Here is a 23,122-nt window from a genome sequence, read left to right as displayed (position 1 = left end):
AAAAATTAAAGTGATTTGCTTCCCTTCCTTATGCTTTGCACTCCCATCGTGTTTTGTACTGTTTATTGTCGTAGCTTTCTGACCCGCCCCGAACTGGGCATATGTAAAAAAGAGCTTTATAGCTCATCGGATTCCTCCTCCAGTATATTCTGATTCCTGGAAGTGGTGCGAGTGTGGGTGCCTGTGAGCGTGGTGGTTCGTATGGTCACCGACTGTCGAGGTCGTTGTTTATTGTGAGCGTGGCAGCTGCGTTCGAGCGTGTGATGGCTGTCTTTATAAGTGGCGAATATTTGAACAGGTCTTGGTGTTTCCCCAAGATCGACTCGGCATTACATACCTACCTGGTGCTGTGCGGGAAGGGGTGACAAATGTGCCCGGGCATGGTGCGCTGAGAACCCGGTGACCCGAATTCGATTCCCGCTCACGGTCAACACCAGTGACGATTATCTGAACCGGTCCCGGGCCTCCCCTAGGTCGACTCAGACTCAAATAAGTACCGAGTGCGGTGTGTAAACATCGCCACTCGGGAGACAAAGGCGGTCGGGCGTGGTGCTGGCCACCCACCCACTTGTGTGCCGTGCCGACCTTTCATAGGTGCTCGCTAACACCACTTGCCCGAACAGTCGAAGGCTATACGGGGGATCTTTGTCTTCGGTCTGTGCGAGTGGGCGGCTGTGTTCGTGTGAAGTGCCGACTTGAACCACCCTCGCATTACATAATAGTCGGGTGTTTGCCAGCGCCATGGAAACGCCAGCTTTAGTCGACCGCGCCACAGACACCCCGACAGTTTAAAAAAGCCGAGCAGTTTCAGTTCCGGTCTCTGGCTTACACGCCAGCCCTTAAGACCCTCACGATCAGCGTGGACACACGCAGCTAGTTGTCCGCACAACCAGCACTTAAAGCTGTCCGCACAACCAACGTGGACACACACAGACAGCTGTCCGCACAACCAGCATTTAAGTTGTCCGAACACCCAGCGTGGACACAGACAGCTGTCCGCACACCCAGCACTTAAAAGCTTTCCGCCCGCTGCTCCTTCACCGAATCGTTACGTGCCAATCACAGGTGTGAAGAATCATCACCCCCCCCCCGCCCTGGGAGATCGGATCAATTGTCCAGATTTAAGGATCAATGTTTTTTTTTTATATCGTGGTGAAAGGTTGTGGGCCGAGAAAAAGTGGCAAGGGTCATGTGAACTCATCACACAGAACGTATCCGAAGCTGAATACATGTCTTACACAGATACAAGGGAGCAGCAATCCATGCATCGTTGCGCTTCTCATGCTGATTAATTACGTCGGCATGTTCACTGTGGCGGCTACATTCAAACCCCGATCACATTGCCCTGTTAACCAATTAAAGGGCGAGACCAGGAAAATATTACCTCCCCCAACCAACAAGTCAAGCACGGTCTGCTGATGAACTGATAGATTATGCTAAATCTATTCATATAAATGAACACAAACTTTTTTGTATATTACATGATTTATGTGTAGCCAACTCCACCCTGAATCCCTCCCCTATTCCCACCCCGTGAAAACAGACGCTGCTCCATGCAGCAGCGTGTAAGGCCCTTATGTAGCCTCTTCCTCCCTATCCTCATCTTTCCTGGCCATTTGGTCTAGTTCTTCCATTCCTTTAACTCTTATTTTCCATTCTTTCCCTTCTCTCCCATTCTTTCCCTTCTCTCTTCCTTCTCCCGTTACCTGTTCTACTTCCATACAATATCCCCGTCCCGTGGTGCACTATGGGTAAACAGTTGCTTGCGACAGACTAAGCAGTCTATGGCTTAAAGAGGCACCAGCTTGGAAAAATCCCACTGCCACAGTTCACGATTTATTTAGCCTTTCAAATCAATCGACAACTGGCAACGGTTACACTTGTGCCAAATTATAGGCGACGCACACACACACACGCACGTGTGCTGCAGAAAACACAACACACATTGTAAAAAAAAAAGTCGATGTGAGATCATTTTAAAATAAATCCGCAAATTCAGATTGTAAATATCAATGAGCTTTGCGGGAAATGTACTGAACCATGACGCCTCTACTACATCGCCACCGCAGGGGCCGAGCCGAGGACAGGTGCACACATTCACCTGGGACCTTTCTTCCTCGCGTAGCGGTTATTTACAGCCCGAGGCCACAATTCCACCCACACATCCGACACCCCCACCGACACGAGGGTGTGGGTGCTCTCTGTGTGTGTTGCAGTGTGTATGTGTGTTGCGTGGACCGGTAGAGGTTAGCGTCACTTGTGGTAAGAACCCGGCGACCCTCGTTTGAGTCCTGGCCATCGCTAACATCGGGGGTGAAAAGCTGCACCGGTCCCAGGATTCCCCGAGGGCGGCTCGTGCCTTAAATGAGTAGGTGGTACAGTGTGTAAACATCGGCACGTGGAAGACAGAGGCGGCTGCGCGTAATTTCGACAATACCACTTCTCCCGTGTCCAGTGCTGACCTTCATTAGATGCTCGCAAACAGTAATTGCCCCCAACATTCTGTTATCTACGTGTATGTGTGCGATCACTGGTTCGACACCAGACACAACGAGGTGACGCGAGCGGTACTCTTCTCGGTCAAACAACCAGCTGCCCTTTTGTCTCAATGTCTACCTTTGTGTGTGTGTACGTGTGGTGCTCTTGGCACCACACCTCTAATGTGCCACGCCGTTGCCAACAGTCTACACAGTGAATGCGCGAAAAGGAGCAGGATGGTTATCCCGAGCCGGACACCTGCCAGGACATGATGGAGCGGTGGACCTTCTTCCACACGTCCGTGGGTTCCTGCCCAGGATGAGAAAATACAATGAAACCATTAAACAATTAATCGATTCCGTAATACCCCCGTGGGTTTATGCCAAAGTCTAGTAACAGGACAGAATGCATTTTTTTGGTTGAATGTGCCCTGGGTGTGACGTTAAGCTTCATCCAGCGTCACCTAAACAACACTGCTCACAGGCTCCTCGACCGTCCTAATCTAGCTATGGGTCAAGAACCCTCGTATGGAATACGGTGTTATGAGGTTAAGAGGGGAGGGTGGAAACAGATGGGATGGAGGGGGAGCTTTGGGCCATGGACTTACCCATGAGCTGAGACAAACAGATTCAGTTGCGTAGATGTGGGAGCATAGCACGTGAGAGCACAGTACAGTACAATGGAATTTGTTGCACTGCCCGCCGCTAAGCACGGCAGCCACCTGTGACAACCTGCTTGCGCAAGGTGGTCGCCCATCTAAGCACTGTCCAGGCACAATCTTGCTGAGTTTCTGAGTTTGTATGGGATCGTGCAAATTCCTGGTGATTTGGACACAGAGACCCAGTTAAACCTTGCTTATTATGATGAAATGTACAGATGCTACCATGACGGTGAACCCTGATGACATGCTGCAGACATGGACAGAGACTTCTCATTAGGAACTGCACGCAGTCCTCACCAGAGTGCTCACGGTCCCTTCTCCCACAATCATCGGCATCATTGTATTCAGGGCTGCCCTCCATCCTGGCGCCTTGTCTTGTGATGCCTTGTCTTGTGGGCCAGGAACCGTCACGGGACAAACCCACGGGCACCAATGGCGGTGTTCCGAAATGGGATGAAAGGTTATGTTGTCCGCATCCTGCAGGAGAGACAGGGAGTTGCGCCCGTTGAATACAGAAGCAAAATCAAAAACATCGGTCTATAGCTCTCTCCGATGGCCGTTTCGGGCTGCAGCATGTTCTCCATCGTGATGTCTGAAGTTTCGCAGCAGTTCCCGAAGAAACTCACAGCACGTGGAGCAAAACGTCAGAATATCACTTGCCGAACAGCATGTGGCACAACCTCGCAACGCGTCAGCAGAGCTAGACAGCACAACCGCAAAATCAACTCGGTCGTAAAAAAAAGTAATTTACAAAATGTGCAATAAAACCATAACAGGTGTGCCCAGTGCAGGTTAAGTGAATGTATAAAGGTCTTCCTTTACATCATGGAATATTTAAAGCGCTTGTACCCACAAGATCCGTGGGGATGTTACATATCAATTAATAGGCTTCACATCGACCTATACCGTGGAACAGTTTATTTCCATTAATGTCCGTGTGGTCACAACTAAACATTTGGGACATTTAGGCTGAAATGCTACAAGTCACTGCAATATTTAGCACGACTCACAACGCAAACCAGTCAGGTTGAACGATTCAGACCTCACCAATTCACTCCAGTCACTCGATCACCTGGTGGCCAGTCGTCTCATCACACTGCCATCGCTACTACCACTGTTACTGTTCCTATGAACTTCACTCACCAATTTCCTCCACCCGTGTTGGGGCCTCGGTGTAGCAGGCTGTTCGTCTCATCCACAAAGTGTTCAACCACCACAACGCAGGTCATAACAGCACACTCAACCCACTTGCTCACTACACTGCAGGTCAAAATATTTATCATTCGACTTCTTTCCTCACACTGATCTATTTAGGATTTCACTCCCTTTGTCACTTTTCCCAGGTTCTTACAACCCTGTTCAATTCAAGACCAATATTAACTATTTATCTATTAGACCTTCTAAAGTGCTGGACATTGCTGGATGCTTGGCATTTTGGGCCATTGGGCCATGACAGATAATCAAATAAAAAAAGCAAAACCTTTAAGACCTGACACTTGCGTGGAAACAATAGTTCATGGATGCAAAACGTGAAATCCGTTTAGCGCAGTGGACAAACCGTGCGGCCGCGCTTGGCTGGGGTAGCGCAGTCATCGCGACGGCCGCCATGGCCCCCGCTCGCATCCTCCACGATCGGCCTCTTGGTTCCCACGGCGACTCGCGGCCCGGGGGACACCTGCTGCGCAAACGAACAGCAGCGGCAGCAGCAATACCAGCAGCACACGCACACAAACCAAACAACGTGTCAACACCAAAACAAAAATCCCTTCACTCGTGGCAATGTTTTTGTTTAACCGGGGAGGTAAGAAAAATATCGTTTGAAATTAAGGTTTGTGCTGTCCTGCACCTGCTTAGGTGGAGAGACGAGGTTTTGCTGCGACGCCGGAGAAATGACGGCGATGGAGGCCGGGGAAGGCCTGCCGCACGGCGTCACATTGCCGATGGTCATGGTGTCGCAACTCCGTTCAGAATCTGCATCCCGCGTTTTGAAGTTCCACAGGCCGATGCGGCGACAGCAGATCGTGCAGCTGACGATGGATTTAACGTTCGGGCTGGGTCCACAAGGCACAAGAACACATATTCCAAAACAGCCCTATTAGACGGCGCTGCAAAGATCTGCCCATGTTGCTTAACCAACGTTTGAAAAAAATACTACTTTGAAAATGTGTCAATGAGGGAGGTGGCGGATGGTTCAGAGATTGTAGTGCTGAGCTGGCACTGCCAAGAACCTGGGTTCATGTGCAGACTTCAGCAGCCTCTGCCTAAACTGGGTTCCCCAAGTGTAGCGAGGTAATTGCTCTCAGCCGAGACACCAACGACTTCCATATAAAACCACTCGCACAGCGAACATGACTCGCATCGACTGGGTTGTAATCAAACCGGGTTAACAAGTGTAGTGAATTGTGGTCGGAACCTAAACACCAATGTCAGCACAGAAAAACCCATGACATTTAATTTGGTTCTGTACTTACTATGGATACATTCTAGCTTTGAGAAAGGAAAATGTCGATTTAACCATTTAACCATAGCACTCAACATTTTTCTTCCCAATATTTTATTGTGTTATCTATTAATAGATCACACTGCATATTGTGAAACGTCTCTATGCTAACCATCGTACACATTACTGTATACCGTTTTGACATATCTACGGCAACGCTCATTAGAACGTTCACCTCACTAACCCTAATGCCAGGTACAAATTATCAAGAGGGGACTATCTCCCAGCTGGGGATTATGGACAAATAGTTGAAGGATAAAAAAGGGCTGATACTGGAAACACATTTAGTACAAGTCCCATTTACAAAAAAAAACTCACATTCGTGAATAACACTGCATTTAAATATAAAAAATGTAAGTGATGTTTCAGGCAATGGCCTTCTTCACAGGATGGGCCACTGCATGAAACGTCGTCTATGATATATATTTTTTCATTAAAGGCCACAGTGTCATTGACGAAAGCGTTTTAGGGTTTCATTTAAATGTGATTGTGCACCGCCGACAATCGCAGGAGCACCACCAACTAAATATTCATCACTCACTCCCTGGAGTTGTTCAAATTCAATGAGTGGGCTCCCTCTGGTGGACGAAGCCTGCAAGTCGCGGCCTTGACTAAGCATCGGCATTGCACGAGTGGCAGAGCAAGGAACGCGGGACTTGGTCAAGACACATCGCAAGTCGTCCGGACGGCTTAGGGTCGAGACTAACGACGGAGTGGCAGCCATAGGAGGGAACACGGTCAGAGATGGAGCGAAGAACTCACCTCGTGAAACTAGTGGACATCTACAAAAAAGAGCATTATAGAGCAGTGGATTCCTCTCATCAAGGATTCTGATTCTTAGGTGGAATGCTGCATCGTAGAACTGAGAGATGACGATGGCTTGTGGAGGCCTTCATCCAGGAGCAAATTGATCATGTCTGATGATAATTCAAATTTTTTTATGGAAGCCCAGAAATAAAAGTACATTTTCAAGAATGAGTACTACACTCGTGCAGAAGGCGCGAGGCATGAATGTACGCAATTTCAACCTGACCTTGTCCGAGGGCTGTCAAATTCACGTGTCTGACTCAAGCTTATTCAAACATGCCAGCAGAGTGACGCACTTTGACTAATTCATTTTGCGGTTTCTTTTTTTAAATTAGAATCTTTTGGCTTTATCCCAATTTTACCCCGATGGCACTTTCGGTGTCATGTCACCGAGATCTCTCGCACAGCAGTGTGACACTTCGTGTTGGAGAAAGGCCCACGGAAGTAGATATCCCTGAGCTACCTCTGAGATCACTTCAAGTGAGCTTTGATCCACATACTGAGGGGCAGCATTTTCCTATATGCTTCTGCTAAACTCAAGAGTAATGTTCGTCACACGATAGTCACGCAGATAGTTTGATCCCCAGCGCTGTAATTGATCCATATTAAGCGCAAAACCAAAAGTAATATGATATGATAGGTTTTTTTGTGCAGTAATTTGTGAGCGGGCTGAGATCAACAACTTGCTACACTTGAGAACCCATTTTAACCACGGCGTGGGTCAGAAACCGGATTCAAACCCAGGATCTGAGCGGTACCAAATTTCCGAGCCACCCCCTCGTAGGCATCTTGCCCATTTACAATTTTTCTAGGTGCCGCCTCACATCGCAACCCACCTGGCGTCCCAGCCGCAGAGCGCAAGCACACAGGCAGCCACCGCCCCGGGCTCAATGTCAACTGTCACTCCATCATCCACCTTCGCCCCATCATCCACCGTCGCCCCAGTGTCCACCGTCGCCCCAGGGTCCACCGTCGCACCGCTGTCCACCGTCGCCCCGCTGTCCACCGTCGCCCCGCTGTCCACCTTCGCCCCGCCGTCCACCTTCGCCCCGCCATCCACCTTCTCCACGTCGTCCACCTTCACCACGTCGTCCACCTTCGCCCCAGGGTCCAATGTCGCCCCAGGGTCCACCTTCGCCCCGCCGTCCACCTTCGCCCCGCCGTCCACCGTCGCCACGTCCTCCACCGTCGCCCCGCCGTCCACCGTCGCCCCGTCGTCCACCTTCGCCCCGTCGTCCACCTTCGCCCCATCATCCACCTTTTCTCCAACTTCACTGCTCGCTCCAGGTGCCGCCTCTTTCTGGACCCCCGCGGCCTCCCCCTCCCCCTCTACGTCCTTGCCTTTGACCTCTGAGTCAGCGTCGACGTTTGAGGGCGTTCCTTCCCCTTTGCCGCTCCTCCCATTAGTTTCCCCTTCACCGCCCTCCGTTTCACTCGTAGCCTCTTTGGCGTCATCCTTCCCGCTGGCGCCTGCGTCGTGGCCGCCCGTTCCATTTGTTCCTCTGCCGCCACTGACCTTTCCTTCGCCATTGTCCATTGCGCTCGTTGTTCCTTCAATTTCTTCCTCTCCTTTGGTCGCTCCTTCAAGGTTGTCGTTTTTTCCATTGCTTCCTTCTCTTCCGCAGATGCTCTTTCCGTCAGTCTCTGCGTCACCGCCGTGCTCTGCTCTCTTGGCGGCAGCCAATGCTTGCAGCAGCAATTTCATCGTGTCTTCTGAAATCCCCTGGTGACACACAAGTGCGTAAGCCAAGGCCGTTGCGTGCACCAAACTAAACAAGCCATAATCAAGACAGACACTCACAGATATATAATAAAGCCCGCAACAAATCGCTCACATCTTGAAGAGAGCCGCGCGATTCGATTCAGGAATATATTTTTTAAATATCGCTGTTTAATTACGAACAACAAAATACGTATCAACAATAACAGACTCTGACACGCATAACTCGATGAGTGACTCGTAAGCACAAAAATAAACTTGAAGCTATAAATAGATTCATCATATAAGTGATACGAAGGAGCATTTGCCCGAAATGTCGCCGATTATATTATTTTCATTTTAAGGCCACACACGTACGGTGTTAGACTAATGCGCTGAGTCAGAATGCAAACAAAAGACATACTTTGATAATATATGCATTGTCTTTGAAATCTGATTGGTCCACACGCAGAGACAGCTTGCTTTCGAGCCTCAATCAGTTTCAAAGACCATGCATATATTATTAGAGTATGTTTTTGTGTGCATTCTGACCACAAGTATTGTGGTTAATACAGACGTTTCCTTGTAAAAGGTTTCAGTTAACATCTTAACACCTGTCTTGTTGCAGAAAAAAGGGGAAAACCTATTCTCATATTTTGGTACTGACAAAGGGGGTCCCATGATGCGCTGAGTGTTTTGTTCTTCGTGTACCACTGCCAATATAGTATCATCAAATTAATCGTTAAACCCTTAAAAATATCCCAATCTAAAATAATTATATCTAGTAATAATTGACTCATTTAATTTAATCTTTTTCAGGAGGGTCCTGCATTGGGTTTTATTTTTAAATGTTTTTCAGCCAATTTATTATGAATTCATGAGTTTTTGATTATACGTGGGAGGAGGAAACCAGAGCACGCGAAAAAAAAACTCACACCTTATCCTCGAACAGATGGAAACAGATGGTGATTAGCCCACTTATTGTACTGCCTTCTCATGGCGAGCCAGGGTATGGCAACCTCGATGCCCATAGAAAGGGGGTATCACGAACAATTATGCGAACCACCAACCCTCGCCTTCACAGTGCTGATAACAGCCATGCATTGCCACCACCGCCCAGCAATATACGTAAAATGAAGTGGTGGTGGTTAGGCCTCGGCAAGGTAAGGTAAAAACAACGAGCCTACCTTTACCCTACCTTTTACCTTACCACAATACAATCACTCTACCCTTACCTTTTACCCTTTAGTAAGGTAAGGTAAAAGGTCAAAAGCAACGAGCCTACCGTTACCCTTACCCCATACAAATTACCCAATTACAAGGTAATTACTGGGGTACTACACATGAAAAAGGTTTATAACAGGTAAATGCTAGGTAGAGCGCTTCATTCATCTATATATATAAAAGGGAAATTTGTGAATATCTGTGTCTGTTGTAAATGTTTAGCATACTTCCCAACATGCAACAAACTTGAAATTTGGCATGTGGGCAGCTTCCAGACTGTACACAATGCAAAAAGTATTAAAAAAATAGACTTTAGCATTTTGGGGGGGGGACGACGCAATAATACATATAATATTTTTCACGGCAAGTGAGTGGTAACGTCACATCTGTGATGTCACCCGCATGCGGCAGCGTTCCGCAGTGTGCCTGTTGACGTCACGCATCCCCCCCATGTATTAATCAAAGACAATAATACAAGTCCCGGGTGAAGCCGGGTTGTAAAGCTAGTATAGAATACTCTCGATGATTCCAATTTTAAATGGAGGCCACGGACTGCGCCACGGAGTTTTTAGCGAGCGGTAAACAAGGTATTTACCGGGTAATACTTCGCGCTACCTTTACACTACCGGGTAATTATTCCGCGCTACCTTTACCCTACCCTTTACCCTACCCCTTGGCATGTCGACACCTTTACCCTTTCACCCGGTAAAAGGGGTAAATTACCTCACCTTGCCGAGGACTAGTGGTGGTGGTGCAACAGTTCATACCCTACGCTATGAACCTGGCTCCCTGAATTCGATTCACAGTCACCGGTATAAGACGAGCGTTGAGTGACATCTGAACTGGTCCTCAGCGCCCCCACCAATGCACATTGATCAACCTGGTAAAATATGGTTACACAACCCCCATGACTGACACAGCATGGGGAAGAGCCTCATCCAGCAGTGGATTACCAAAAGGGCTGCGCATGTACATCAGGAGTGTTCGTTACCGATGGCTGAACAGGACTTTCAGATACCTTTTGTAAGCCGCACATTAACACACAATTCAGTCACTTTTGTCATGCAAGAGGCCCTTGTAATTACAGGAGTGACTAAATGTGCTAAATAAGGAACACAGACTTGCCAGGTCAAGAACATTCCACTCGAGTATCCAATTAGTGCAGCTAAGATGGTTGCAGTGACCGTTTTTGTGTCGTTTTGAAGTGGTAGGCCTTTCATGTGGCCACGGTACGTACGAGATAAAGTTGTCGCCCACCACTGATGATGTACACGATCAATAAAAAAATGCCTCAACGATGACACCGGCCACAGTGGTATAATGGTTAGCAACTTGGACTTTCAATCCAAAGGTCGCCGGCTCGAATCCGTCTTCGGGCGCAGCAGTTCAAACTATTGTGCAAGTTTGTTAAAACCCCCACGCCTCTGTCTACCCAGCGGTATAAATGGGTAATGCCACAATTAGATTAGTTGATCGGCAGGTCGTGTGTGGTGGGATAAAGTGTGGATACGCCCACCTCAACCAAATACGTCTGGTCAACTTGGAAGAGTAGACCAATTACCATGTAAAAATTTGCTCTTGTGGAGCCCCTTTCATCAGCAGTAACATAAACAAGCAAACTCAGGGCTGCACCTTAACCTTCTACCATGTTCCCAAGTTAATATGACCTGGCGTACGACCCCGGTGTGGGCGAGCGGGTGCAACCGTTTGATACTGACCACGTCATGCAAGACAGCAGGGCTGAGCGAAGGCAGCGCACGCAGCTGCTGGAAACGCGAGCAGAATGAGGAGAGCAGCTGGGCAGGGTCATGCAGCGGCAGCAAGAAGAGCCAGTCTGAGGAACGAGCGAGCGCACACACACACGTCACACACACGCGTCATACACACACGCATACTCAAAGAGACGATTATCCCAATACCTCTTTTCCACTGTACAACCCAAAACGTGCCAGGCAGGTGCCAAGCCAGCCTGGCGCGGCTTAGGATGCAAGTTATTTTTCCACTGCAGATACCGTGCCGCTGACGTTACACAAGCGTAAATTATGAAGTGACACAAATGTTCTCAGTGTACTCGCTGTCGTCGCATGCAATAAACGAGTTGCTATACCTGCCTGTGGCCCTTCTTGGCACCCAGTCAGATTCAGATGTCTTGTGATGGCCAGAATATCAGGGTTTCGTTGTGGCTCGGCACGGCAAATAGCCAATGGAAAATTATATTCTTTGGTTCTTTCAGTAAAGTCACGGAGATAGATAAAATGATAAAAATAAAAACCCCGACTTTTCGATCGCAACACAAGTGGTCGTCATCAAGAAAAGGGGGTTATAGCCTCTAAAAGCAAATTGTTTATAAAGGTTTAAAATGGGCGTAGCGGAAGTGTCAGCAGCATGGGCGGGCAGCGAATGTTAATGTAAGTGATGGTAAACGGCGGCACTGGTGGTGGGTTTCCACCAATTAAAGGGCTGTCAGGTAAAAATTTGCGAGCGCGCGGAGGTGGCTATGTTAATGTGAGAGATGAGCATGTTGATGTAAGATCGCAGAGCCGCCGCCACGTGGAGGTCGGCGCGCGGAGGTGGCTGAAGGTGGCTGAATATGAATTCCTGCAGTCACGAGAGTTTTAAGTCAAAATGGAAAATTAGCCGTACTGGGAGGGTCCCGTGCTGCCTCGGCTCGGATGTTGCCCCAGTGGAAGAGGCGGTAGAAGTGCCCTGATGTGTGAAGCAGGAAGCTTACCATGACAGGGGTCCTCGGGCCAAGTGCAGTACTTGGCATGTGACGTCTTCAGAGATTCTGTTACTTCCTTGACTTTTTCATCGTCTGGGGACACAGTGAATAAAATCAGCAGCCATCGCACGTGCAAGGTTACTCACAATGAACGCAAGAGAGCAAGTCCATGAAGATATTCATGCCGATGGCTTATTTCCAGGAGGGTCTGTCCAAGTTTGCGATCTGGAAATGATTTCTGCACCCGTCACACCACATCCAGTATATATCTCCGCAGATGAACCTACAATTAGCACGGTTCGACCATGAGGTTGAGAAAGAAGTTCACGACACATACATACCAGTCATGTTTCTATTGCAGTCTACCAGTGGCTCAGAAAACATTCAGTGAGAAATTAAGCCCTGTTAACTCCACTGGTTTTTGTTCTAATTTCTATTTCCTTCATTGCTTTACTTGAAGTTATTTGTTTTGCTTTTGTCATTTTAATGAACCAGGTCACAATTGGAAATGAGGATATCCTGTCTATATCTCCGGTTCTGTGTTTTGTCTCTCAAATTGATCAATCTTTGTAAGAATGTAATCAACCAGGCAGGGTGTTGACTGTTATGTTAGCCAACTATCGGTGTTGTATTGCATTATATTTCTAAGTTGACTAGGTTGGTTATCGCTTCCATTTGTACCTGATGATGATTGCTTGTGTTGCAATCGAAAGGTCGTATGCTATTACTCAATTTATTATATTCTCTTTCTACGTGACTTTACCGAAATAACCAAAGAGTGATATCCTGATGTTGAGTTCTCACCTGTTGAAAGGAAAATAAACGAAAAATGTTGGTAAATGATTGAAGTGAATGTGCTTTGGTTTTCTGAGTTTGCCAAATCAGAGGATCACATTATCATTATCTGGATGAATGCCAATTAATAATTGCAAATTCCCAAATGGTATGCCTTAGGGAGTGAGATGAAACCAAAACATGATAGATATATAATCTTAAAGTTAGTTGGAGTAATTCCATGCAGAGATAGAAACATTCGTTCATGTTAACTAATGAACCCACGGAATCGGATATCACATAGCTTCTTCTGAGATCACATCAAGTCCTAGACAGCGGGGGGAACAGCACTTTCCCACACAATGCTACATTTATACCTAACACGTGCGCAAATGACCACACGAAACTGCGGGCTGGCAGAGACTGAATATGTGGGGGAGGGATTTTCGGTGGTATACGCTATGCTCGTACAGTGTGGTATTACCTTGCAAAACGTTAGTTTTCACCGCATGGGTTTCTCGTGGAAATCGTGCAACCGTTTTTTGCGCAATAAAAATGCATATGCAATACAAAACACTTCTAAAGAGATTTGTTCCCTAATTAATAGGCAACAAATATGCGATGCAAAATGCATAATGCGGCAATTTATAGCGGAGAGTTCTTGTATTCTAAGTCGCACAACAAGCATGCATCCAAATTAAGTCCAAAAAACAATGTAATCTGACATTATTTGTGTGTAGTAACAGGTGACCAGGCTGAGAACATCAACTGACGAAAACCACATTCGAACCGAGGACCGAGGAGTCTCAGCTCAGGGCTCAATCTCTGATTCACCCGACCACCTCCAATCTGATCACCTTGCTGTATCGACAAGTTCCTCAATTCCACTTTTTCTGCACGTGCACACACTGACCAACCGAACAGCTGATTGGCAAACCGTCAGAACAGACCGACCGACCGACAGGCACCATCACTCACAACGCGCAGTTTCCCAGATGGGAGGCAGAACGATGCACTGGGCTGTGCGGCAGCTGCAGCAGCACAGGACGTCGCGGGCCACACACTCCCATCCCAACGCGGCGCAGCACAGCGGGGAGAGGCAGCTAGGCTTCGCGGCCCACGCAGACGGGTGCAGAACCCCGGTAAGGGCCAGGGGGTCATCGTCAAGTGCACAACAATTAAACCAAGACAAACACAAATCAGACAGCGGTTCTCTACTCGCCGGCAAGTCCATCTCCCACTCCAAAGAGACTCGACAAGCGTTTTATAGCAGGGGTGCAGGCCGTGGCATGGATATTGTACACGGGGGAACATCATTGCCACATGAATACGCAACTTGAAACAAATGCTTTGTTGAGCACTGTTGATGTGATATTTTAGTAATGTGGCCTTCGTAAAATGTGTGGCTTTTGGGCGGTAGAAGGTGGGGGCACAGGAACCAGTGGTCTTGATTGGGAGGGGCAGGCATACTAAGAAGGTTAAACATCACTGGTGTAAGAAAAATTATTGGTTCGGGACACATTATAGCTGTTATATATTACTTCCGACTATTTTCATATCGATGAACAGACATGTCTGAAACATATTCACCTATTTGATTTCATAAAATGTACAGCCGTGTGTCAATCCACTGTGGGATTGTTTAACCATACTTCACCATGTCGGTCAGTGAAAGTTGAAGGGGAGACCTAGGACTGGTCCAGATTACACTTCTCACTGATTTTAGCCATGGCCGGGACTCAAACTCAGACGGCTCAGTTCATTGTGCAGAACACAAACAATTGTACCACCACCGTTGCGCCCCCTTGTAATGTATGTGTGCTACTAAATAGAATTATTTCAGATTAGAAAAGTTGGGGTTTAATAATATATTTATTTTTAGATGATAGCGCAGTGCATGAACAACCGTGACACTTGCTCCACCATCCGTGAATTCATGCACATGCAGTATGTAAAACACCGTGAAAAATTTTTGTTTATCAATTAAGTGATTAATTGTTGCAAACGAATCATTTACATTGCAAAACCGCACTGCCAGACCGTGAATGACGTTGACCCTCATTAACAAAAGTCTTATACGATAACCCTCCGCAAGTACGGATGCCCACAAGGATATAGTGAAGGTCTCGACGCGTTTCAGGAAGCGCTCTCGGTTCCGAGACAGCATTACTCTGGTTTCTGGGCTCTTTTGTCTGCACAGACACACAAAGACACAGAGACACACACGTACAACACCACCGTCCGCCAAAAAGCGGCAGTGACATCACCACTTATTGGCGCTTGTGCCAGGCAAGGTGCACATGTCCATACAGAAACCAACACAATAAAAACTTTATGGAATATAATGGCCACATATGACTGGTGATGTTAGCGAGTGCTTAAACCCAGTGTAATTAGAACAATCGCTTTCCCAAGCATGTGTTCCTTAAGGGGAATAATACAAGTTTAGATTTGACTAAGGGATAGGGTTAGGCCTGGAGTTGGGATAACAAAATAAGAGTCATTTTTTTCGAATTCGGTACAAAACTCAATGCAGTATTTCAAGCTCCGCAATTTATATGAGTATATATTACGTGTAACAAAACAAAATTTGTTCCTGGTAAGTAAGTGTTATTTCCTAATTGCTTATGCCTCAAAAGTACAAAAAATGGCTATTATTCCCCACAAACTTTGCTTTTGTGATCAGGACATTGATATTTAAAAATTTACCTATTTTCAATGAGAAAACGTGTGCATTTGTGTCTTTCGTTCACGTAAAGTCCTGGTCACAAAAGCAAAGTTTGTGGGGGAAAATAGCCATTTTTTAAATACTTTGTAGGCATAAGCAATTAAAAACAATAACACTTAGTACCCAGAAACAAAAATTGTGTGACATTGTTATTACATCACGAAGCAGTCCGTAAAAAACCGCAGCTCGCCGACCCCCTGGGTTAGGCGCTCCATTGGTTATGCCAAAAGTTTGGGCCAAACGTTTTTGTTAAATTTCGTCAAGGACCAAGTTTCTGAACCATGCCACGGCTAACACCAAGCTGTCGTGGCCCTCTTTATTTAATCATTTAGATTCTCGTCCGATTTCAATCCACAACTCCGATTAGCGAGGTTAGCTACGTACGGTGCGAAATAAGTTCAGCATACTGTAACATAGTATTTATTTCGTCAGTGTCCACGTGTCCGACGTTAATGTATTACACTCCACTACTTTATACAATAAAACTTGCCAGATTCGCGCTTGCCCACAAGACCAACCGCAACCAAACCCCCACCCCCGTGTCGCGCACGGGCCTTCCCGGTCACCCTCGCCCCCTAACCGGTAGGAGAAACTATCCGAGGTCGGCGTTGATCGCTAGGCCTTTCCCGCGCACTTCACGCGTGTGAGGTGAAATCGCGAAGACGACGAAGACGACGAGATCGGCGAGGCGGGTGAACGCGTTCCCTCGAACTCACCCGACATCGGGAGACTTCTCCGGCGATATGAATGTGGAGAGGAGCTGGCGGATCTTTTCCGGCGTAGCGCTTTCGGGCATGGACGGAGTTTGCGAGGCGTCCATAGTGGACACGGCGACGGGAGATGGGAAAACCCGACGCGGATTTACACATATATAGAGCATGGACTCGCGCTCTCGGTATCTCAAGTGGAATATGAGGCATGGACTCTGACTCTCGGTATCTCTAGTGGAACATGGAGCATAGATTCACACTCTCGGTATCTCGAGTGGAACATGGAGCATGGACTGAGACTCTCGGTATCGAGTGGAACATGCGGCATGGATTCACACTCTCGGTATGGAGTGGGTCATGGAGCATGGACTCACACTCTCGGTATCGAGTGGAATACGAGGCATGGACTCACACTCTCGGTATCGAGTAAAACATGGAGCATGGATTCCCACTCTCGGTATCTCGAGTGGAACATGGAGCATGGACTCACACTCTTGGTATCGAGTGGATCATGAGTGGAATATGGAGTTTGGAGGGAGGATATCCAGAACATGGATATTGGACAAACGACTACTTACAGCGCTATTGTATTTACCAGGTGTGTATGTATGTATTGAATTTCTTTCGCGCCGTACGTAGCTAACCGTACGTAGCCAACCGTGCTCATCGGAGGTGTGGAGGAAGGACAACAAACTAAACATAAAAATCAGTTTTAAAGAATCCGTCTTCAGTCTAGAAGATTAAAAAGTGCATAGCTCCAGTGGCTTCCTAATATTGGAAGGAAGAGCGTTCCAGACGGCCGCAGAAGCACAGCTGAAACCGTGCGATGCGGTGACCGATGGCTGACGAAACGTCGCTACGAGGATGACCAGAGATCGCGTGATGGTTTACGCTCCTTAACAAGATCAGCAGGGTATTGTGGTTCAACTGTGGCAAACACTTGGGGGCCCGTCCATAAATGACGTCACGCGATTTTGGACGATTTTTGACCCCCCCCCTTCGACACATGGTGTCACATAGAGTCATAAAATATGACGTCAAAAAGCTCTGTCTGCCGCCCCCCCCCCCCCCCCAAAATACAAATCATGCTTCAAATTGCTTTAAACTATTGTCATTGTAGTGGGTATTTAATGTGGCGCTGCATTCTGATGGTGTAGGAGAAAATATTTATTAAAAAAAAAGTATATTTAATTAAGTAGAACGTGTTGTCTATATTTATTTAAAGTTGCGCAATTTGATGTGACGTCATATTTCTCACCCCCCTCCATCGTCACAAATGTCTGACCCCCCCCTCCCCAGGTGCGTGACATCATTCATGGACGGCCCCTACCCATCGCGACACGTTTAAGAGAATGTTGTACACGCTCCAGCTTGGTAATATTATTTGGCAGACGTCCCGTAGAGTAGTGAGTTCCAATGATCGAGCTTTGCCGATGCTCTGCTGCACGTCACCGTGTTGGCTTTGTTACGACTCAAAAGTGGTCGAATGTGTTGGACAGCCTTGATGTGAAATTGCAGGTAAAGCCGAGCTATTTATTACCAGGTGACCTGGACACACATGCTAGCTCATCGAAGTGGCGAAATATCCACACAACCACGGGGAGAGAGACTTGCAAACTCCAGATATACAGGCGTCAGGGTCGGGATTGAACCCACGACCTCCTGTATACGAGGCGAGGTCGTTAACATATCAACTTTCAAACATTGAGTTTGCAGCATGGGGCCACGTGCGAGTGTAGTTAGGAAAACTTGGTTCGGATCTGTCGATGTGGAGCATGGACTCTTGATTATCCATACTCCTTGATTCTTTCGTATGACTGATGTAGACACAGAGCAATAACTACGATTTCACAATCAGGTGATCAAGTGCAATGTCTCCTTCGTAGTTGTGGGTAGGACATTGCGTCGTTATATGCGATTTAGTGTGGACCATGAGGTTCGTGGAAGATCAAACCCAGAGATTAGGGGCCGTCCATAAATGACGTCACGCACATTGGGGGGGGGGGGGGGGGGTCAGATATTTGTGACGATGTGTGACGAGGGGGGGAGGGTTTGAGAAATGTGACATCACATCAAAATGCGCAACTTTAAATAAATATAGAATTGTTATAACAACACTAATTCTTATAACAACACTCCTACAACATCAGTGCAGCGCCACATTAAATACGCACTACAATGACAATAGTTTAAAGTGATTTGAAGTTTTATTTTCAAAATGGAAATATGGTTTTGAGGGAGGAGCAGAGCTTTGTGACGTCATATTTGAGGGGGGTCTGACTTTTTGTGACGCCGTGTGACGAGGGGGGGGGTCAAAAATCGTCCAAAATCGCGTGACGTCATTTATGGACGGCCCCTTAAGCGTAGAGTAAAGAAACGTGGCTTATCCGACGTGCAAGCACAGTGTTGGCACATGGATATGGACAATTGATTACCGTATTTTCCGATTACAACACGCTCCAGAAAACAGGACGCACCACAAACGAGTGTCGATAAAGTTATACAGACCTGATTACACATGCACCAACTTTTACTTTAAAATGCAAGGGTCGAGTCTTATCATCCAGAGAATGATATACACATCGTGAATATGGAAGCCACATGCTTTGGAACAAAGCAATACTTACGTTAAGTATTGCGTCCAATGCCCGACTAAACGTTTCCTTAGCCTGGAGTACCCCCTCATGGAAGATTGTGGCGTGACATTAGCGGCTTTGCAACGTAAAGGATGCATGTTGAGCCAGAAGTCCGTATTTGACGATTACCAACTTTTCTTACTAAAACGAAATACTGAACAATTGTATTTTACCAGGGAAGACCCCCTGAGCTACATCGCTCTTTTCAGAAGCGACCTGGCCACAAAAGATAGCCCAATGAAGCAGCTTATAACGTGGACATTTATAGCAGCCAAATACTCTAAACGCGTGTGGATTCTAAATGCGGAGGGAAAACCCGAAGGACCCAGAGAAAAATCCACGCTTACAACGGGGAGAACACGCAAACTACAAATATACAGGCATCAGGGTCGGGATCGAACGCATGCCCTCCTCAAAACCAGGCGAGATAGTTAACATCAGTGAACCCAGATAGTTAACATCTCGCTACAATATCCAGTACGGCATATATATTTTTGAATTGTTTTGCTGGCGAGCTTGCTGGCTGGCCAGGCACGCGCCGCGTCCAGCAGCGCTTTCTTATTGGCTGGAGGCCATGCGCCGCCCCCCGCCCAGGTGGGGGGGGGGGGCCGAAGAGAATTGCGGGTGGGGGGTGCAGTTTGGGGGGTGGGGGGACATGGAGGGGAGCGGTAGTGTAGCGGTTTGCGCGCTGCGCTCCGAATCCGGCGTCCCGAGTTCGATTCCCGCTCACGGTCAGCACCAGTGACGATTATTTGAGCCGGTCCCTGGGCCTCCCCTCGATCGACTCAACCTCAAATGAGTACCTGGCCTGGTGTGTGGAAGCACCACCACTGGGGAGACAAAGGCGGCCGGGCGTGGTGCTGGCCACCCACCCCCCTCGTGTGCCGTTCCGGCCTTTATCGGTGCTCGCTAACAGCACTTGCCCCTACAGTCTGTTAAAGGAGCTCTTTGTCTGTAAGGAGGAGGTGAGGGGTGCCTTGGGGGGTTGCCAAGCACGAGACGGGGATGTACCAGGGGGGGTGGAGGCGGGCATGTTAGTGGAGGACCGTCGTTCAAAGACGGGTGCTTTCACGACACAGTATATATATTTTAAAAAGTATCGTTGACTGCAATAAAAGATGACAAGGGTTGTATTTTTTACTCTGACTTTTTAACCATTGGTTAACCGGGGGGGGGGGGGGGGGGTAAGGACGGACGGATGGTCACATCCGAAGGACGTGCAAGGTTGCTAGTCATAGTTATAAAAACAAACCTGGTCGTCTTTTAAGGCAAGTTTGAAATAATGCGACGTGTTCATTGAAATATGGAGCATTATTAATTAATTCTTATTGGGAAATAAAATCAGAAGAAAGCGCCAATAAATCATGGGGATAATCAGAGAAAGTCAAGATAACCCTTGAGAAGAGCCATACTCACACGACCTGCCTTACCCTGCCCGAGAGAATCACCTGAGGGGCAAAGCAATTCCCTGATGCAGATTTGAGTAGTTGAGGTGTGCTTTGGGTGGTTTGAGGAGTACACATGTAGTATCTTTGTTTACCAAAGTCCCAGTACCGGACACCCTAACAATAATTGAGGACTTAGTCCAACATGGATTGAATTCTGATGCACCTGCGCTGGTTAGGCATTGCCTCACCAACACCTATTTTACCTGGAATGGCACCTTCTAGAAACAGAATGAGGGTACCCCTATGGGCTCCCCTTTGTCACCAGTTATAGCCAACATGTTCATGGAAAAGTTTGAATCAGACGCCATCCAGACATCCACCCTGCGTCCTTCCCTGTGGAAGAGGTATGTGGATGACACTTTCGTCATCTGGCCACATGGCCTCCCAGCATTGAACCACTTCTTGGACCACATCAATTCTAGACACCCATCCATCAGATTCACCATGGAAGTGGAGAAAGACGGTAAACTACCATTCTTGGATATTCTGTTTGAGAGGAGGCCTGACGGATCCTTGGGATATTCTGTCTACAGGAAAGCCACCCACACAGATTCCTACTTGAAACCGGATTCCCACCACCACCCATCTCAAAAGAATTATCTCATCAAAACGCTATACCACAGAGCCCATGGCATTTCTGACAAACACCACCTGACCGGTGAATTAAGACATGTACATCGGGCCCTCAGGATGAACGGATACTCTGACCGTACTATCCGCCAAGCTGTCTCTCCCACCACACAGAAACAGCCACATGAAACTCCGACCAAAACCATCACGTTACCATACATAGCTGGCGTGACCAAAAAGATCTCCAAAATTCTAAACAAACATAAGATCCAAGTCCGATTCAGTACAGTGCATAAAATCCGTGATTTGATTCCATCTGTGAAGGATGTCGTTCCTGACTTACAGTATCCTGGAGTCTACAAATTGAGTTGCATTTGTGGTGATTGCTACATTGGAGAAACGAAACGTCATGTTTCTGATCGTGTCCGCGAGCACAAGTCAGATCTGAAACACGGCAGAACTGATTCTTCTGCCGTTGCCGATCATTGCAACAACTCGGTGGGCTCTCATGAAATTGTCTTTTCCGAGACCAAGGTTCTCTGCAAACCTCCCGGCTACCATCAAAGGTTTGTACACGAAGCCATACAAATATACAAACACAGACATAATTTCAACCGTGATGATGGGTACAAACTTAGTAATCATTGGAAAGATGTTATCAACCACGCAAAAAAGACTTAATTACACTTTTTTGGACCATCTTATCTGACAGGCACTATTTTACTTTACTTTACCGAGTGTTAACATCCCCAGTTATTTTTTAACAGTACTCTCTTCATTGTTCAGCCAGCATTGGTATAAACATGGGCATTTTCGTTCTTTTGTCTATCATGTGTATCAGACCTCCCCTCCCCCTCTCTGTCCATTGTGTTGGCGTGTGCAGCAGCAACCGCGTCCAAGCCGTCGTCTATTTTTTTGCCCCCCCTCCCGATGCGTTGTATTTAGCACTCCGTGCTGTCTTTGAGCCCCGCCCCCCTCCCTCCCGATACGTTCCATTCATTGGCTACCACATTCTGATGAGCTCCCCCCCCCCTCTCCTCCCCCCTTCAACTTGCTTATAAGGGATTACATCTTGAATCATTGCCTCACTTGATGCAGCTAATTCGGCTGTGACGGTCCCACCTGATGACGGAGACTTGTGTTGCCTCCGAAACGTCGTGATTTTTGTTTTATTTTATTTTCATTAATTTTGATGTTTTACCTACGTGACTTTAACGAAAAAACCTAAAAATATGATTTCTTGCAGTCACGAAAGCTTCAAATCTAGAATTAACACGAAAAGACGTTCTGGATGGGAATCCAAACCTTAGGAATATTGATGATTGACGATGATGATGACGTTGATGGGCCAAGTTCATTGTAACTTCAAGGGGAAAGTGTGGTGCAGAGATTATCAGGGATTCATCAAGGTCATATATTGCTTTCTGTGTTGGCATATGGAGCTTTTCCATCATCATCATCATCGTCGGTTCTGACGGACTGATGTCAACCATATTGATGTCATAGACGGGCGAGATAGCTCAGATGTCGTACACAAATATTAAGAGTCGATGCTTACAACTAGAAACATCTGAAAACCAAAATGTTGAACTTTGACCCCTTAAAATTATGGCCGAGATATTGATTGGTTTCACGAACAGAGAACGGTCAGTATAGAGTTCTATATACCGTACACGTACATTGCTCTCTCATGGCAAGCACTAAAAAACACACTATCCCGATTATCAGTGGACCCAGTAATTTGCCTGTCATGGATTGTGATGCTAAAGCTGATAGTGTGTAAAGCTTGCGACCAGGTTACGAGTTCAAAGTTGTGCGAGTACTCATTAAGGCCAGCACAGTGCATAGAGGGGTGGTGTGGCCTACACCACAGCTGATCACCTCTGTCTCCCAAGCGTTGTTTACACCACCACTCCGGGTATTCATATGTCGAGTCGACCTATAGGTGCCCCAGGACCAGTTCAGATACTTGGCACTGAAGTTAGCCATTGCCGGGAATCGAACTGCGTTCATCGAGCAGCGATGGAATTACTGTGCTTCGGCATGACAACAACTGCCGTTCACCCCTATGTGGTGGTGACGTATGCTGCTGCATATATACATGCATACACTTTTTACTGGTAGGAACCTCCTGGTTACACCAGCCCACAGGGGGTTATTCTGTC

The 23,122-nt window shown here is 47.2% G+C and overlaps 1 protein-coding gene across 3 annotated transcripts; it reads right to left on the bottom strand.

Annotated features, from left to right (window-relative positions):
* Positions 1 to 1,833: 1,833 nt before the first annotated feature.
* Positions 1,834 to 16,451, bottom strand: LOC144944374 (uncharacterized). 3 transcript variants are annotated; one of them, XM_078872487.1, is made up of 10 exons: positions 16,310 to 16,451; positions 14,982 to 15,057; positions 13,844 to 13,994; positions 12,101 to 12,184; positions 11,088 to 11,203; positions 7,283 to 8,169; positions 4,986 to 5,166; positions 4,698 to 4,817; positions 3,437 to 3,616; positions 1,834 to 2,787 (listed from the first exon to the last, which is right to left on the bottom strand). In XM_078872487.1, the coding sequence occupies exons 1-10, from the start codon at positions 16,411 to 16,413 to the stop codon at positions 2,719 to 2,721; spliced, it is 1,968 nt and encodes a 655-aa protein (XP_078728613.1). In that variant the 5' UTR covers positions 16,414 to 16,451; the 3' UTR covers positions 1,834 to 2,718. The 3 variants fall into 3 exon arrangements, with proteins under 3 accessions (XP_078728613.1, XP_078728611.1, XP_078728612.1); XM_078872485.1 differs by having other exon boundaries at positions 4,986 to 5,190; positions 16,310 to 16,450; XM_078872486.1 differs by having other exon boundaries at positions 4,698 to 4,814; positions 4,986 to 5,190; positions 16,310 to 16,450.
* Between the last annotated feature and the right edge of the window lie 6,671 nt (positions 16,452 to 23,122).

Source organism: Lampetra fluviatilis, chromosome 34 (genome assembly GCF_964198595.1).
Source record: "Lampetra fluviatilis chromosome 34, kcLamFluv1.1, whole genome shotgun sequence".
NCBI classification, from domain to species: Eukaryota; Metazoa; Chordata; class Hyperoartia; order Petromyzontiformes; family Petromyzontidae; genus Lampetra; species Lampetra fluviatilis.
This window is presented reverse-complemented; position numbering and strand designations above follow the sequence as displayed.

Excerpts from the sequence above, each read along its gene's own strand:
- LOC144944374 (XM_078872485.1), bottom strand. The coding sequence starts at position 16,413 with ATGGACGCCTCGCAAACTCCGTCCATGCCCGAAAGCGCTACGCCGGAA. Across the intron at positions 3,617-4,697 it reads CAGCCAAGCGCGGCCGCACG|GATGCGGACAACATAACCTT; the intron begins GTTTGTCCACTG and ends TCTCTCCTGCAG. Across the intron at positions 2,788-3,436 it reads AAGGGACCGTGAGCACTCTG|GAACCCACGGACGTGTGGAA; the intron begins GTGAGGACTGCG and ends CATCCTGGGCAG.